General features: G+C 70.8%; 3 protein-coding genes across 7 annotated transcripts; 2 read left to right on the top strand and 1 right to left on the bottom strand.

The window, feature by feature from the left end:
• Nucleotides 1-79: 79 nt before the first annotated feature.
• On the top strand, nucleotides 80-11,344 carry LOC102086441 (espin). 5 transcript variants are annotated; one of them, XM_065037750.1, is made up of 15 exons: nucleotides 81-422; nucleotides 1,131-1,324; nucleotides 3,395-3,581; nucleotides 3,681-3,863; nucleotides 3,941-4,060; nucleotides 4,162-4,381; nucleotides 4,453-4,730; nucleotides 6,360-6,521; nucleotides 6,597-6,771; nucleotides 7,039-7,065; nucleotides 8,348-8,493; nucleotides 8,573-8,854; nucleotides 10,534-10,613; nucleotides 10,695-10,706; nucleotides 10,795-11,344. In XM_065037750.1, exons 1-15 carry the CDS (start codon nucleotides 129-131, stop codon nucleotides 10,940-10,942), a joined length of 2,508 nt encoding a protein of 835 aa, XP_064893822.1. In that variant the 5' UTR covers nucleotides 81-128; the 3' UTR covers nucleotides 10,943-11,344. The 5 variants fall into 5 exon arrangements, with proteins under 5 accessions (XP_064893819.1, XP_064893822.1, XP_064893820.1 ...); XM_065037748.1 differs by having other exon boundaries at nucleotides 82-422; nucleotides 3,941-4,072; XM_065037751.1 differs by lacking the exon at nucleotides 7,039-7,065 and having other exon boundaries at nucleotides 83-422; nucleotides 3,941-4,072.
• LOC135575961 (espin-like protein) lies at nucleotides 8,861-10,527 on the top strand. The gene has a single exon (XM_065037796.1). It carries the CDS (start codon nucleotides 8,954-8,956, stop codon nucleotides 9,959-9,961), a length of 1,008 nt encoding a protein of 335 aa, XP_064893868.1. The 5' UTR covers nucleotides 8,861-8,953; the 3' UTR covers nucleotides 9,962-10,527.
• Nucleotides 11,345-11,481: 137 nt separating the features above from the next.
• On the bottom strand, nucleotides 11,482-15,399 carry TNFRSF25 (TNF receptor superfamily member 25). The gene is made up of 7 exons (XM_021281870.2): nucleotides 15,129-15,399; nucleotides 13,352-13,547; nucleotides 13,131-13,262; nucleotides 12,897-13,049; nucleotides 12,742-12,823; nucleotides 12,598-12,659; nucleotides 11,482-12,512 (listed from the first exon to the last, which is right to left on the bottom strand). The coding sequence occupies exons 1-7, from the start codon at nucleotides 15,168-15,170 to the stop codon at nucleotides 11,884-11,886; spliced, it is 1,296 nt and encodes a 431-aa protein (XP_021137545.2). The 5' UTR covers nucleotides 15,171-15,399; the 3' UTR covers nucleotides 11,482-11,883.
• Nucleotides 15,400-15,453: the final 54 nt, after the last annotated feature.

Here is a 15,453-nt window from a genome sequence, read left to right as displayed (position 1 = left end):
GGAGGGGCGGGGGGAGGGGCGGCCCCGGGGGAGGAGAAGGAGGAGCCGGCGGGGCCGGGGGCCGGCGGGGTGGCAGCGCCACGCAGTGCCAAGCGGCGGCCGGGGCCGCCGCCGGGGCCGCCGCCGGGATGGCGCTGGAGCGGGCGCTGCTGGCGGCGAGGCAGGGCGACGTGGAGGCGCTGCGGGGGCTGCGGGCGGCCGGGCTGCTCCGGCCGGGGCTGCGGGACGCCCTGGGCGCCTCCCCCGCTCACCACGCCGCCCGCGCCGGCCGCCTCGCCTGCCTCCGGTATCTGGCGGCCGAGGCCGCGCTCCCCGGGGACGCGCGGGCGCGCAACGGGGCCACGCCGGCCCACGACGCCGCCGCCACCGGCAACCTCGCCTGTCTCCAGTGGCTGCTCACGCAGGGGGGCTGCGGCGTGCAGGTGCGAGCGGGAGCGCGAGGAGCGGCGGGAGGGAGCAGCGGGTCCGGGTGGGCTCGGGCAACCGGGAGGAGACGGTCGCGCCTGGACCCTCCAGCTTTCTCGCCGGCGCGCCGGGGTCCGGACCAGCACGGGCATGACACCGCCGTGCAGACCGGCTGGCAGCCGGAGGGTCCCCGGCATCCCGGGGGGGCTCAGCCCCAAGGGGGCGCAGACCCTTCGGGGCCTTGCCCGGGGCTGCCGGCCCCTCCCGGGGTTACACAACGGCAGGACCGGGGCGGTAAGCGGCTTGCCCCGGGGCCGGCCGAGAGCTAACGACATGTGACGGGCGGGAGGAAGAGGAGGCGGCGGAGGGGCTGGGAGCGCGGATTAAGCGGGAAGGACGGGGTCAGCGCGCTGCGGCAACCCCCTGGCCGGGGGCCAGCTCTGCCCGCGCCCCGCCGAGCGCGGAGGGCGGCCGGGCCGGCGGCACAGCGGGGCCCCGCGGGCAGGGGCTGCCCGCCGCCGGCAGAACGAGAGGGCTTTGTGCCGCGCCCGCTGTGTGCGGGTGGCACACGGCCCCGCCGGAGGGCAGCACGCTTGTCACACGGTCCCTCCGACGGCCCGTCCCTCCTGCTGGCTCTGCTCCGTGCTGCCGGGACCTCCAGCCAGTGGCCCCCGGCCCCACGCACGTTTCCCGGCCCCCGACGGCCGCCCCGCTTCCTCCCGCAGGATACAGACAACTCCGGTGCCACCATCCTACACCTGGCAGCCCGCTTCGGTCACCACGAGGTGATCGACTGGCTCCTCCGCTTCGGGGGCAGCGACCCCACGGCGGCCACAGACACGGGAGCGCTGCCCGTCCACTACGCCGCGGCCAAAGGGGATTTCCCGTCCCTGCGACTCCTCTTGGGACACTGCCCAAGGTAACCGTCCCCGCTGCCGGCGGGCGAGACGGGCTCCACACGGGAAGCTCGCCACCCACCGGCGGGGGAGCAGGGTGCCCGCTGCCCCCCCATCCCTCCCTCCGGCCGCCGGGCTCGGTGCCAGGGCTGGGGACGGATGCGGCAGCCACCCGCGTTCCCCAGCTCCAAGGGCAACGCGGCCGCGTTATCAGGCCGGGCAGGCAGCTGCACCTTCTTTATGGCCCAGAAAGGGTGAGGAGGAGGGCGGCGAGCGCTGGCAGAAATATTGCCGCCGTGTCGGTTCGCCGGGCTCCTGGCGCGGGGCGATAACACAGCGGCCTTTGTCCGCCCGCTGTTATGTAAAGGGATTGGGCCGCCCGCCCGGGAGGGGCCGTTCCCCCCGCCCGGGGCCCGCGGGCATCGCCGGGCACGGCAGCCGCGCTCGGCCGGTACCCCGTCGGCGGCGGCCCCGCTTTGCCTCCCGAGCGGTATCGGGGCCGGGCTGGTGCTCCGGGTTACACGGTAGAGTCGCCCACCGGGCCGGCGGAACCGACTCCCCGCGGGTCTGCAGCAGCCGCGCCGGCGGCCCCGCTCTGATTTCCCACGGTGGAGCCTGCGGGGTGCGCCGCCGCCCCGCACCGACCCGGCGGGCTCCGGGGCTGCGAGTGCGAGGACGTGCGCAGTGGGACGTGAACCGGGGCTCAGTACCCGACTGTCTCGGGTGCCACGACCCCACACCCCCCATCCTACCTGCCAGGCAGGGCCACCGAGCCCGTTGCATGGTCCCTGTGACCCCACGGCACTCACCGGCCGCAGCCTCCCCAGCTCTTTATCCCCCCACCCCAGCTGTGCCAGCTCAGCCCTGGGCACCTGTGGGATTAACCCTCCGCAGCCCACAGCCCCAGCCCAGCCGCGGCTCCTGCTCAGTACCCGTGGTATCGGCACGGTGTGGTGCAGCCCTCCCATGTTGGCTTTCGCGCTTCTTGCTGGGGTTGCTCCACTGCCGTTGCCGCCTTCCCCCTGAATTATTCAGGGTTCACCCCGCTCCTGGCCCCACACCTGTCTGGAGGCTCCGTTACAGCTGAGAAATCCAACCCCTGGGTGCTGCAGTGGGACAGTGGTGCTCCCAACCCACCTTCGCCCCAGCCCCATGGGGAACCCAGTAGCCAGTGGCCCGGCGTGAGGTCGCAGTCATCTGGCAAAGCAGTTTACCAGCGCTTGCTCAAGTGGCTTCCCCAATTAGTGGGGAATGGCAACCAGGGGCTGAACGTGTGCCTGTTCCCCCGCTGTCCCCTGCCTGCAGGCCTGGCCCCAGCCCCTGTTGCGGGAGCCCAGCGGCATTGACGGCCTGGGGCTGCGGCACGGCGCAGTGGGAAGGTAGTGCTGGCTGCAGCCCGTCTCACAGTTACAGGGATCAATTATTAAGGGCCCATGATCGTTGCGATAGCAGAGAAGAGTATTTATTGCTCTTCCTTTTTTAAATATTCAACAGGTTTTTTCATGGAGCACTTGATAAAACAGCTTCCTGTGAGTGGGGATGTGGGATGCAGAATGGACAACACAGGGCTATGGGGTGTGGGATGCAGGATGGACGATTCAGGATACACAGTGTGGGACATGGGGATGCCAAGGTGCACTGGGGTGGCAGGGGGACACCCGTGCCTGGCAGCAGAGCTGGCAGGGGGCAGCAGGGCCGGTCAGCACCGTGGTGCAGGCCAGCCTTTCCCTGCCGGCTCCCCTGTGGACGGTGCTACCTAAGCTGCTTATTTTAAAATACTGCTAAATTGCAGTGTCCAAAAACAGCCGGAGGAAGGAGCTTAGCCTAAGCAGGCTGATTAACTTAGTGACCTCCCGCTGCAGTGGCCGCTGCTGCACAGGGACCCAGCGGGGAGCTAAGGGGTGGATGGCTCCCAGCCCACCCTGCCCACGCTGCCCACGGTGCCACAATGCGCAGTCCTAATGCTGCCCTGCCTGCCCCCGGCCAGTGTGTGCCCTGGGTGTCCCTTGTGTCCTGTGTGTCCCTGCGACCCATGTGTCCCCCATCCTGGCTTGCAGTGGCTGTGGGTGACGGGCACTGTGCCCCGCTTGCAGCACGCTGAGTGCCCAGACCAAAACAGGGGCCACCCCGCTGTACCTCGCCTGCCAGGAGGGCCACCTGGAGATCATCCAGTACCTGGTGCAGGACTGTGGGGCTGACCCCCATGCGCGTGCCCACGATGGCATGACCCCGTTGCACGCCGCTGCCCAGATGGGCCACAACACCGTCATCGTCTGGCTGGTGAGCGTTGGCTGGGCATGGCCTGGCGGTGTGGGGGCCTGGGGTGGCAGCACAGCGTGGGGCTGGTGGCACCAGCGCTCAGCCCACCCGCCCGCACAGATGAGCTTCACGACGGTGAGCCTGTCGGAGCGGGACGCCGAGGGGGCCACGGCCATGCACTTTGCTGCCAGCCGTGGCCACGCCAAGGTGCTGAGCTGGCTGCTGCTGCACGGCGGGGAGATCACAGCAGATGGCTGGGGCGGGACACCGCTGCACGACGCCGCTGAGAACGGCGAGCTGGAGGTGGGTGCTGGTGGCTGGTGGGGCGCCGGGGCCGGGGGGGCCGCCCTCTGGCCCTGCCACGTGCCCCCTCTCCCCAGTGCTGCCAGATCCTGGTGGTGAATGGCGCCGACCTCAGCATCCGCGACCAGGATGGCTACACAGCGGCTGACCTCGCTGACTACAATGGCCATGGCCACTGCGCCCAGTACCTGCGCACGGTAGAGAACATGGTACAGTGGCGTGCCATGGGCGAGTGCACAGGGAGCACATGGGGCGTCACTGCTCCTCCCACCGCCTGACCGCACCGCTGTCCTGGCAGAGTGTGGAGCACCGCGTGCTGTCGCGAGACCCCTCGGCGGACGGGGAGTGCCGGCAGCCCGACTCGGGCATGTCGTCCCCCAACACCACAACGTCGGCGCCCCAGGCACGCTTCGAGGTGGGCTCCCCCGTCAGCACCCTCTCCAACTACGACTCCTGCCACTCCAGCCAGTCCAGCACCGGGGAGAAGAGGGGCGGCCCCGCGGGGGCCCCCGCTGCCCGTGAGTGTGGGCCTGGGGGGTGCGGGGCAGGGGACGCGGGGTGAGCCCCCCTGACCCCCTGCCCTGCGCAGGGGTGCCCGAGCCGGCGCTGGCGGACATGCAGGCGTACATGGACATGCTGGATCCCGAGACACGGCCGCGGGGCCGGGGGCCGGCAAGCGAGGGCCCCCCGCCACCCCCGCCCCCCACCTTTCCCCCGCCACCACCCCCACCCCCTGCTGCCCAGCCGCCCCCGCCACCCCCTGGCTACCCCGCGCCCGCACCCCCCACCGCCCCCCACACCGCCGACATCTACGTGCGGGCCAAGAACAACCTGCGGCACGTGGAGAGCCAGGCGCTGCGCCGAGAGGTACTGCCCCACGTCCCACGCACCGTGTGCCCTGTGCCCCGGGCACCGTGCCCAACGCATAGCCACTCCTGGCCACACAGGTCAGGGGACAAGCCACCCAGGGGGGACAAGCCACCAGGCACTGATCCCCTGTGGGGAGCTGTTAGCTCTTGGCAGAACCAGGAGGGCCCAGACGCAGCTTCGGGCCATGGCCCCACAGTACTGGCACGCACCAGGGGGCTGGGACACAACCGGCAGCAAGGGCACAGCGAGCTGGGGCTGATGATGCTCCTGTGCTTGCACGGTACCAGGTGGCCCTGCCCAGCCGCCATGCCGGCACGGGCACCTGGAGGCACCGCGCAGGCCGGCGCGTGGCCAGCACCGCAGCCGCGCCCACGTGGCCTCGGCGACGCCACCGGCACCGCACTGCACTGGGCGTGGGCGGCTGCGCAGGCTGTAACCCGAGCAGCCAGCTCTGGTGTCGCCCGCGCTGCAGGTGTCGGGTGGCACAGCGGGTGCTGCCAGGAGCTGAGAGGGCTCAGCCGGGTGTGCACAGGTAAGAGGGGTGCAGCCCCCCGGGGCGGGCTGGGGGGACAGGGACACAGTGGGCTCAGGGCTGCCCTAAACCCCTGCCGCGGCTCTTGCCACCCCACCTGGGACAGGAGCCCGGTGCACAGCCATGGCCAGGGCACTGGCAGAGCCCAGCACCACAGGGGATGTGGGCACATGGGACGGGGGTCTCGGCAGAGCAGAGTGCGCCAGGCCCCTGTGGGGCTCAGAACCCCGTTGTGTTCGTTCTGCATGGACCCAGCTCGCTAGTGCTTACTGGGGTAAGAAGCAGCCCTGCCTGGGGCTGCACAGCCGGGCTGCCCGTGGGAGGTGTGGGCGCGTGCCGGCGCGGTGCCAGCGCAGTGCCGGTGCCCCACGCAGCGGGGCTGAGCGGCATGGACCCTCACACCGGAGCGGGGCCGGGGCTGCCGGGGTGAGAGCCAGCACTGGCACAGCGCCCATGGCAGCCACAGCAGGAAGCGCTGAGCTGGTGCTTGTTGACTCAGCTGGTGCTGGCGAGCACCTGGGCTCACCGTGCAAATGCTGTGGGTGGAGGTGGCGCATGGAGAAATGCTAATAGCGGGGCCCCGGCACAGAGAGCGGGGCTGTGCTGCTGAGGCACCCCAAACCCAGGGAACGGACGTGACCCCCTGCAGCACCAGTGCTTGGCAGCACGACCCGCAAAGCCGCTGCGGTATGTGCCGGGGTGAGCTGAGGCCGCGCTGCCTGAGAACCCTGTTCAGAGAGAGGTTTGGAACTGGGCCCCGGCCCCACGGGAGATAAGCTCCCAGTAATCCGCGGGGCCGGGGCTCGGCACTCCTGTTCCCAGGGAGTTATCCCAGGGGAGGCTTGGCCAGGGTCCTGGGTCCAGGCTCCGGGGTCACAGCGCCAGGTGCTGACAGCACACGCTGCCGCCCCGGTGTGCAGCCCCTGGTGCAGCCCTGTGCTGAGCGGATCCCGGGGAAATGCACCTGCCATCCCCCAGCCCCGCATCTGTCCCAGGGTCACCGCTGGCACAGCCCCGCTCCACTGCAGCTCTGCCCCACGGCCACCCTGGTCGCTGCCAGGCGCGGCCGCACTGAACCGCGCTCCCCGTTGCAGCTGACATCCCGCGAGAGCAGCCCCGAGGGCCTGCGCCGTGCCGACTCCACCAGGCGGTCGAGGAATTTTGGCAAGCAGCCGAGCACCGGTGACTACTACAAGCACCTGGGGCACGGTGCGGCTGAGCAGCCTGGCCCCCGGCGAATGGCGCACAGCGAGGAGGTGAGCCCTGGCCTCGCGCCGTGTGCCTGCACGTGGCTCCATGGCACCGGGCGACGCCTTCCCGTGCTCTTCCAGGCATCACCCATCTCAGCGGACACCATGCGCAACGGCGACAGCAAGCCCAGTGCCGAGCTGCCGCCACCACCGCCGCCCCCGCCGCTGCCTGATGCTGCCTGCCCACCGCCCCCACCGCCGCCCCCGCTGGCTGAGACCCCTGCCGGCCCCCGCCGCTCCTCCTCCTCCACGGGAAGTAAGTGGCGGGGAGCTGGGTGGGCACAGGGAGCAATCCTGGGCACCACACCATCGGCTGCATTGCGTCTCCTCCTGTGGCGCTCTGGCTGCGCGGCTCCTGACGGCCTCTCTGTCCTTCTCTCCTCCGGTGTCGGCGCGGGGGCCCCCATGCCCGCCCGCCCCCGCCTGCTCTCACTGCTGGCCGCTTCTCTTCTCTCTTGTCTTGCGGTGGCCAAATCCTTCCTTTGCCGCGCACCCTGCGCCGCCTCTCTGCTTCTCCCCCTAGGAGGAAAGGCACTCAGGCAAATGAAGAGTAAGTATCGCAGCCCCGCACTCCTCCCTGCTCAGGGGGTGCCCCGGCGCGGGGCACGGCTAGAGGGGCCTGACCTGGCACCATCCTGCGCTGGAGCCACCGGCCACTGACGGCTGCCGGGGCTGGCAGCTGCCCGCAGCCCTCCTGCCCACCAAGCCCTTGCCACTGCGTCGCCAGGCCAGTCTGCCATGTGGGCGCCACAAGTGCCGGCGTGGGGCTGCCGAAGCCAACGAGCAGGGCTGGCAGGGCTGGGCACGCAGCCGGGGCCCCGCGGCCCCCACGGCCCCGCCGCCGGCCCTGCGCACAGAGGGCCTTTGTTCACGCTCAGCCGGCCGGCGTGACCCCACCACGTGAGCGCACCGGCCGCTCCCCCGCCGCTGATTGCAGCCAGCGGGCTTGGCCGCCGCTTGGCGTCCGCTTTATTAGCACCGGTTCCCAGGGCTGGGGGGTCTCAGCTGGCGCTGGATGGCAGCGCGTGTGCCCTGCTGGGCTCTCAGCACCCAGAGCCGTCTGGCCCCGGCGCGGCTGAGCGGCACGAGCTGCGGGTCCTGGCGGTGGGGAGGGGGCTCTGCTTTGGCACAGCACTATGGGCCGTTAGGGACCCACACATGGCTGGCACGGACGGTGGGTGCTCACGGCGCGGGAGGCATGACCAGCGGTGCGGGCATCCCCAGGGCATTGCATGCCCTGGTGCCGGTGCCATGCAGGGCTTGCAGCCGGCAGGGGGGTGGGCAAGGGCTTTTGATGCGGTGTTTCTGGGGGCTGTGGGGGAGGGCAGGGGGTCCAGGGCCACCCAGTGGCTCAGGACTATCCGGCAGTGCCAGAGCTGATGCCAGCCGCAGAGCTATTCCTCCACAGGCCGGTGACTGTGGTCACAGCAGGTGCCGTGGGGAGGGTGGCACTTGGGGCTGGAGCTGTGCTGGGGCCACAGGACCTGGGCGCCGAGTGCTGTTCCAGCAGGGTCCCATGTACCCAGTGAGCTGGGAGCTGGGATGCTGGTCCCGTGGACCCAGGGAGCTGGGTGCTGTGGACCCGGTGAGCTGGGTGACGGGGTGCTGGTCTGCTGGGGTCCCATGGACCCAGTGCCTGGCTGCCAGGGTGCTGGTCCCACGGGCCTGGGGGACTGAGACCTGGGATGCTGCTCCGACGGGAGTCCCAGCGGCTCCCGGGGATGGGGGGCATTCAGCCGTCCACCCTGCAACCGCCGTGCCCTTGAGCCGGCGGGGAATGCTGGGGGGCTGCCGCCGGGGGGACCCTCACTGCCCGCCCTGCCTCCCTCCAGGCACCAAGTCCTTCAACATGATGTCCCCCACCGGCGACAACTCGGAGCTGCTGGCTGAGATCAAGGCCGGGAAGAGCCTCAAGCCGACGCCGCAGAGCAAAGGCTTCACCACCGTCTTCTCCGGCAGCGGCCAGGCAGGCGCCAACGTAGGTGGCAGCGGGGGAGCCGGGGCCGGGGGCTGGGAACGGCAGGCGCCCACCGACCCCCTCCGGCCTCCCTCCGCAGGCAGACTCGCCGGCGTCCTCGCCGTCTCCCACCAGGACGCCCACCCCGCCCGCCACCCCCGAGGCTGCCGCGCCGCCGCGCTGCCTGGCGGGGGGCTCGCCGGAGCCGGTGCTGAACGGGAGCTCGCCGGTGCCGGCGGCGGGCGCGGGGGCGCCGGTGGAGGCAGAGACGCTGGTGCCGAGCCACGACGAGCAGGGTCGGCCCATCCCTGAGTGGAAGCGGCAGGTGCTGGTGCGCAAGCTGCAGCTCCGCATGCAGGAGGAGGAGGAGCAGCGGCGCAAGGTAGGGGGGTCCCGCGGGGGCACGGCGGGCGCCGCCGGGCGGCCGGTGCGGGAGGAGGACGTGCGGCGCCTGGAGCGGCGGCTGGGCAGCCTGCGGGTGATGCACGGGGCGCGGCCCGAGGAGGAGCTGCCGCCGCTCCCGCCGCTGCCCGCGCCCCCCGCCCGCGGCAGCCGCCCCCCCGCGCTGCCGAGGAGCGCGTCCCCGCCGCCGGCCGGCCCGGGGGAACAGGAACGGGAACAGGAACGGGAACGGGAACGGGAACGGGAACGGGGGGGTCCCGGCGCCCAGCACGACCCCCGCCGGGAGCTCCTGGGCTGCGGCGTCTCCGTCCGCAGCCTCAAGGCCAACTACGAGGGGCCGGGGGGGATGACCAAGCGCAGGCGGGTGCAGCCCCCCGGCAGCGCCCGCCGGCCCGTCCTGGAGGAGGAGTACGGGGCCGGGGCGCCGCGGGAACGCGCCGAGGCGCGGCGGGAGCGCGCAGCCCGCCTGTTCCTGCAGCACTGGAGGCAGCGGGCGCTGGCGGCGGCGCCCGGCGAGGAGCGGTTGCGGCGGGCGGCGGGGCGGCTGCTGGCCCGCTGGCGGAGCGTGGCCCGCCGGGTGCCGCGCCGGCAGCTCCGACGGCTGAGCCGCGCCGCGGGGCTCCACTGGCCCCAGCACTTCCTGCCGCACGTCGGCGGCTCGCCCGTGCCCCACGACAGCCTCCCGCTCGACCTCTTCATGCTGGGCTACTTCCAGCTGCTGGAGATGCCGCTCAGCCCCGAGGAGCGGCGGTTCCGCCACCTCCTCTGCTATGAGATGTTCGACCGTCTGGGCAGCCACAGCTGGCCCCGCGTCCGCCGCTTCCACCGCGCCGCGCTGGAGCGGGTTGAGGCTGGCCACCGCGGCTGGCTCGACGGCTTCGAGGACCTCGTGCAGGAGTTTTTCGGGGATGGCCCTGCCGCAGTGGTGGAGAGCCTGCTGGAGCCCCCCACCGTGGCCCCGGCGCGGGAGGGGGTGGTAGTGCCAGTGCCAGAGCTGGGCGAGTTCAGTGAGGAGGATGTCTGCCGCTTCATCGACCGCAGCTTCTCCTTCTGGAAGGAGAAGGAGGCAGAGATGTCTGACACCTGAGCTCAGCAGGATGGTGCGGGCAGTGCCAGCGGTGTGGCATGGGGCTGGCCAGGACCAGCTCGGGGGCAGCCGGGGCAGTGAGAACCAGTGTCTGGGTTCCTCAGCCGCCGCTGCGGCTCTGGCAGTGCCGCGGCTCTGCTCGGCTCGGTGAAGGGCTCGGTCTTGGTTTGTGTGGCCCCGGGCCGAGGTTGTGGCGTGCCGCTTGCCGTGGCTGTGTGTTGTGCAGGGGGGCGTAGCGCCGGGGCTGCGCTCCCCTCTGGTGTGGCGTTTGCAGTGCCAGGGCGGTGTGGGCCCCGCGTGTCAGTGCAATAAAGCTGTGATGTGCTGCGAAGGGCTGGCCGCGCTGCGCACTCCTTCCTCCTCCCTGCGCCGGCAGAAGGCGGGCGATGTTGGGGAGCCATGTACCAGCAAGCCACACACCGGCGAGCCCCGCCAGCAGCGTGCTGGGCGCACAGAGCAGCCTGGCCGCCAGCAGGACGTGGTGCCAACACACTAGGGTGATGCCACTGCCTGCAGAGCCGGTGGCGAGGGCAGGCTCCTGGCGGTGCCGCTAACACGTCTGTCTGTTGCAGGAGAAGGAGGAGGAGGCACGCCTGGCCAGCATGCCAGCCTGGAGGAGGGACATCCTGCGCAAGAAGCTGGAGGAGGAGAGGTGAGCCGGGTCTGGGGGCTGCTGCACCAGCCAGCTGTCCCCACGGCTCCGCTAACCCCACTCTTCCCTTTGCCTTCGCAGGGAGCAGAAACGGTGAGTGTTGGGAGACCTTCCCTGGGCGGGTGCGCGGGCATGGCGGCTCCAGTGACCATAGTGCCCTGTGCCCTCCGCTGCCAAGCAGGAAAGAGCAGGAGAAGCAGAAGCGGGAGGAAGAGGAGAAGGAGAAGGAGCAGTCAGAAAAGCTAAGGACTCTCGGGTACGATGAGACAAAGCTGGCGCCCTGGCAGCGGCAGATCATCCTCAAGAAGGGGGACATAGCCAAGCACTAGCCACGCCACACTGCATCCCGGCTCTTCGTGGCGGGAGGAGGCCGGTGGGTCACACCGCAGACCGGGACGCGCCTTGGCACCCTCCTCCCGCCATGGATGGCTGTGTAGCCCGACCCGGAGGAGCCCCCCACTGCCTCGGGCACACGTAGCCCCCCATCCTGCTGCCACCCCATCCTGCCCTTTGCAAAGCGAGCTATTGCGGTGAGGGGCACCTGGCTCCATGCGGGACGCCCGGCTTACGCACTGCGGTGGGCTCACCGTGCTGCTGGCTCCCCGTGCTCCCCACTGGCATCACTTGCCTCCAATCCTGCCCCTCCTGGCTCCAGAGCCGCTCGAGGCTGGCTCCCGGCTCACCTCTGCTCCGGACCGCCTGCCTTTCCAGCAATTAAAGCGATGAACCCAGCCAGCAGTGCCCCGCGCCTTCCTGGGGCTGCCCACGCCACCCCTGCCCGTGCCACGCCGCGCCCATGTGGTTCCCCCATCGCCACCATCACTCATGTTGCCTTCATCACCGGTGGTGGCCACATCACTGGTGGTGGCTCTGATGCCAGCAGTGCCCCGGTGCCCTGACGGGCTAGTGCAGTGCCGGGAAGAAGGGCCAGGGGCCGGCAGTTGGAGAACACTCCGCTTTATTGGGGTGGGGGCAGGCACACCTGGCAGCAGGCGGCCTCGAGAACTATCCCATGGGTTTGCGGCAGGCTCGATGCCCGCTCGTCCCGCGAGCGGCTGGGCAGCCAGTGTGCCGGGGCACAGCGTCCCCCCTGGCCCTGGGAGCAGGAGGACATAAATAGGGGGGGCAAGCGGGCGTGGAGGGGACATAAAACTGACATAAAATGTCTACACGGCGTAAGTAACAATACTTAGGGGTACGGCTTGCCTGAGGTGCTTGGCGAGCCGGGGAGGTGCTGGGAGCTCCTTCCGGCAGGGCGGCAGTGCCGGGGTCAGGGGCCCGCTGGCAGGCTCCGGCGCAGAGCCTCGGCACAGCCACCCAGATCCATGTGCTCCAGGGCGGCGAAGATGCGGTCGAGCGTGGCGCTGGTCTGCTGGCACCAGCGCTTCAGCATCTCATACTGCTGGTCACGGATGTGGGCCACCTCCAGCTCCACCAGCTCGATCTCCGCTTCCCGCAGCTCCAGCACCCGCATGAACTCCTTCCAGCGCCGCACCGGCACCGCGTCGATGACGGCGTAGAGCTGGCTGCCCTGCAGCAGGGCAGCGCGGGGCTCCGGGGGGGAGGAGGGGTCCCGCTCGCCGCCCGGCTGGGCTGTGCCGCGGGGCTGCTCCTGCAGCAGCGCCCAGTGCTGGGGGCTCCACCTCGCTGTGCCGGTGCCGTGCTCCATCCTCGGGGGAGAGCACGGCCGGGTCCAGCACAGACTGTCCCAGCCCCAGGCACTGGCTTGGCACCATGGCCTGGCCGCCGCCTCAGCTGTAGGGGTGGCTGCCTGTGCCACAGGGAGGGTGCCACCCGCCAGGGCATTTTGCCGAAGCCGCCGCCTCTTGTGGTAGATGGCAAGGGCGCCCAGGAAGAGGGGCCCGGTGAGCGCCAGCAGGACGTACTCCAGCCCCGAGCCTGCAAGGAGGAGCGGGAGCGTCCTCATCAGCCAGCTGGTGTGGCGTCCCCTGCGCCACCACCCCTGGCCCCACCGCCCCTGCACCTCGGCCGCCGCTGCTGCTGCACACCCGCTGGCACTCCTTGCCGCAGGTCTCCTGGGCGTTCCTGCAAGGACAGGGAGCCATGGGTGCCGTGCCACAGCCCTGCGCGTGTCCCCAGCCAGGGCACAGGGACGGTCAGCACTCACGTGTGGCATGGCCGGCACTCGCCCCCCTCAGCATAGAAGTCGGGCTTGCAGGTGCCGCAGAGCGTGTCCTGCAGCTGTGTGCCTGTGGAGAGGGTGGGGGTCAGACTGGCGGCACCGCTGGGTGCGACTGGCCAGGGGCAGGCGGCAGAACTCACAGGGCCGCTGGATGAGCCGCCCGGTGCAGGGCTGGCACTGCCGGCAGGAGAACTCACTGCAGTGTTCATCGAGGCAGTCGCGGAAGCGGCCAGGCTCGCAGCCGCAGGCGATGTTGCTGGTGGCCGAGCAGTTGCTCAGCACGCTCTGGAAAGCTGCAGGAGACAGGTGGTGAGCAGCACAGCACAGGCGCTGCATGGCACAGCGCAACACCATGTGGCACAGCACCAGCTCACCGTGACGGTCGCACTCGTAGCAAGCCTGGCACTCGCGGAAGGTGTTGGGCTGGGCACGGAAGGTACCGGTGGGACAAGGAGCGCAGTCACTGTCGTTGCCGCGGCTTGAGCACGAGCTGCGCAGGAATGTCCCTGTGGGGACAGCAGGGAGCATGGCCACCCAGTGCAATGCAACCGGTGTGCCGCAGCGTGCCGTGCCATGCTGGCTGGGCAGCTCTCACCTGCAGGACAGGGGGTGCAGCACTGGTGAGTCCCCTCGATCCAGTTCATGCCGGCGGGGCAGCGGGGTCTGGCAGTGTGCCTCTGTGGGCGGGCAGGCAGCTGCACCAGCACCCGCTGTCCCTGCAGCACGACGCGGTCCTGCGCCCCCAGGGGCTGCGATTCACTCGCTGCCAGCCGCAGCGTGGCCAGGAGCACCTGCGGGCAGGGAGCAGGCAGGGATGCAGGCAGCCGGGGCACCCCAGGAGCGGGGTGCCCCTTGCACCGTGCTCCTCCCTTTCCAGCTGCACACGCTGGGCTATTGGAGCTGGAGCGGAGCCTGGCCCGGTGCTGCTCGGCACCGGTGTCGCACTGGGTAGAACGGCTGGAGCTGCAGCCCCACGTGCCCTGGAGCTGCGTGGGCGTGGGGCCTGGGAATGCCCCGTGGCAGCCCCTGTGCTGCGCTCTCCCCGCTGTACCCAAGCAGGCGATTTCCTGCCGGCACCACGAGGCACAGACACTGCGGGAGCTGCTGCGCCACCCCCTGTGCCTGGGGGGCCGCCACCGGGTGCCCCACGTGTGCTCTGCAAATGGTGCCGCCAGGCTGATGGGATGCTCAGCCACCTGTCCCCCGCCTTGTCACTGGGGCCGAGGGAGGTGGCGCAGGGGCCACCACTGGTGCTCTGCCCGTGGGACGGATGGCCAGCCTGGCAGGACGCCAGCAGCCGAAGGGTTAAGCCGCGAGGTTGGCTTTCCTGGGGTTTATCTCTCGCAGAGGAGATGATTTCCTGCCCAAGAGGAAGCCGTGCCTGGCTCACGCTCTCCCTGATGCTATCGTGCCTCGTACGTACGTCCCAAAGTAGGTCACCGCTCCCGTGGGCTCCGGGTGCTGCCCCCAGGGGAGCCCCCGCACTCCAGAGAGCCGGGCAGGGGCAGCCAGGGGGTGCCCGCGGCAGCACCCCCGCCCCAGGGAGCGCCCCGGCGCGGGCAGGGAGCCAGGGGATTCCTTACTGGGGGCTGGATTTCCCAGCCGCGATGGCCCCGATTACAGCAACTGAATCATTTTCTATTAAACCCGCCACAGACTGGAAACCGCGCACAGGCGTCCTGCTCGCGAAGTGCCGACAGCAGATCGGGGCGGCCGCCTCGGCTCGGCTGCCAATGGCACATCTGAGTCACCGCTGAGGCACGGCCTGCCTGTGGCGGGGCACGGCCTGCCCGAGCTGATGGTGAGCGGGGCGCGTGGAGCCCCCGCAGAGCAGAGCTGAAGGCCCAGGAGCCGTCCCGCTGCCGGGAGCCCCCCCTTCCTCTGCTGTGCCAGCACCACCCTGCCTGTAACACAGCCCCGGCGCGGCCTCCGCTCCTGGCACCTGTGTGCCGGGAACACCCCCACCCATTGCCGGGACGGCTCTGGCAGTCACCACCAGCCTGACCCGTGTCCGCAGGCTGTCTGCACAGCTGGTGCCTGTGGCAGGGCCCCCCCTGCAGCCCCAGCACCGGGCACCGGGTCCGCAGCTCCCACAGCAGCGTTGCGGCCATGTCCGCAGCCATTGTGGCTGCACCACCCCGGCAGTCCCCGTGGCTGTGCCTGCGGTCCCTGCGACCATGCCCACTGTTCCCAGCTGCAGGTGCTGCCGCAGGGCGACCCCAGTTCCAGGCGTTCAGCCGGGGGCGCGAGGGTTTCCAGCACACCTGCCCTGGACTTACCCCCCTCCCACTGCAGATCCCCCACAGCCACAGCCCCGGGGCACCCGCAACTGGTGCCAGGGGTCCGCAGGACGCCGGTGCCGCTGCACTCACCCAAGCCACCCCCAGGCAGCAGCGCTTCATCCTTGCGGCCATGCAGCTGGGTCATGCCGGGGGGCGAGGGGGCCAGGTGGTGGGTGCTGGGGCAGCTCAGTGCCCGGGCCGGGCGCCCTGGCACCCCATGGCCACCGCCAGCAGCACACGGTGTGTGGTGAGTGAGCGCCAGCCCTCCCCACACAGGCTTTTACACCCAACCACGGCAGGAGGAAATGCTTTTTTGGAAGCGAGTTTGGGGATGCGAAACGACACGATGGGAGTGCCGTGCGCGGGAGGGACCTGCGCCGCCTCACCATGGGCCGCTGCCCTCCCTTTCCTGCTG

Source organism: Columba livia, chromosome 21 (assembly GCF_036013475.1).
Source record: "Columba livia isolate bColLiv1 breed racing homer chromosome 21, bColLiv1.pat.W.v2, whole genome shotgun sequence".
NCBI classification, from domain to species: Eukaryota; Metazoa; Chordata; class Aves; order Columbiformes; family Columbidae; genus Columba; species Columba livia.
This window is presented reverse-complemented; position numbering and strand designations above follow the sequence as displayed.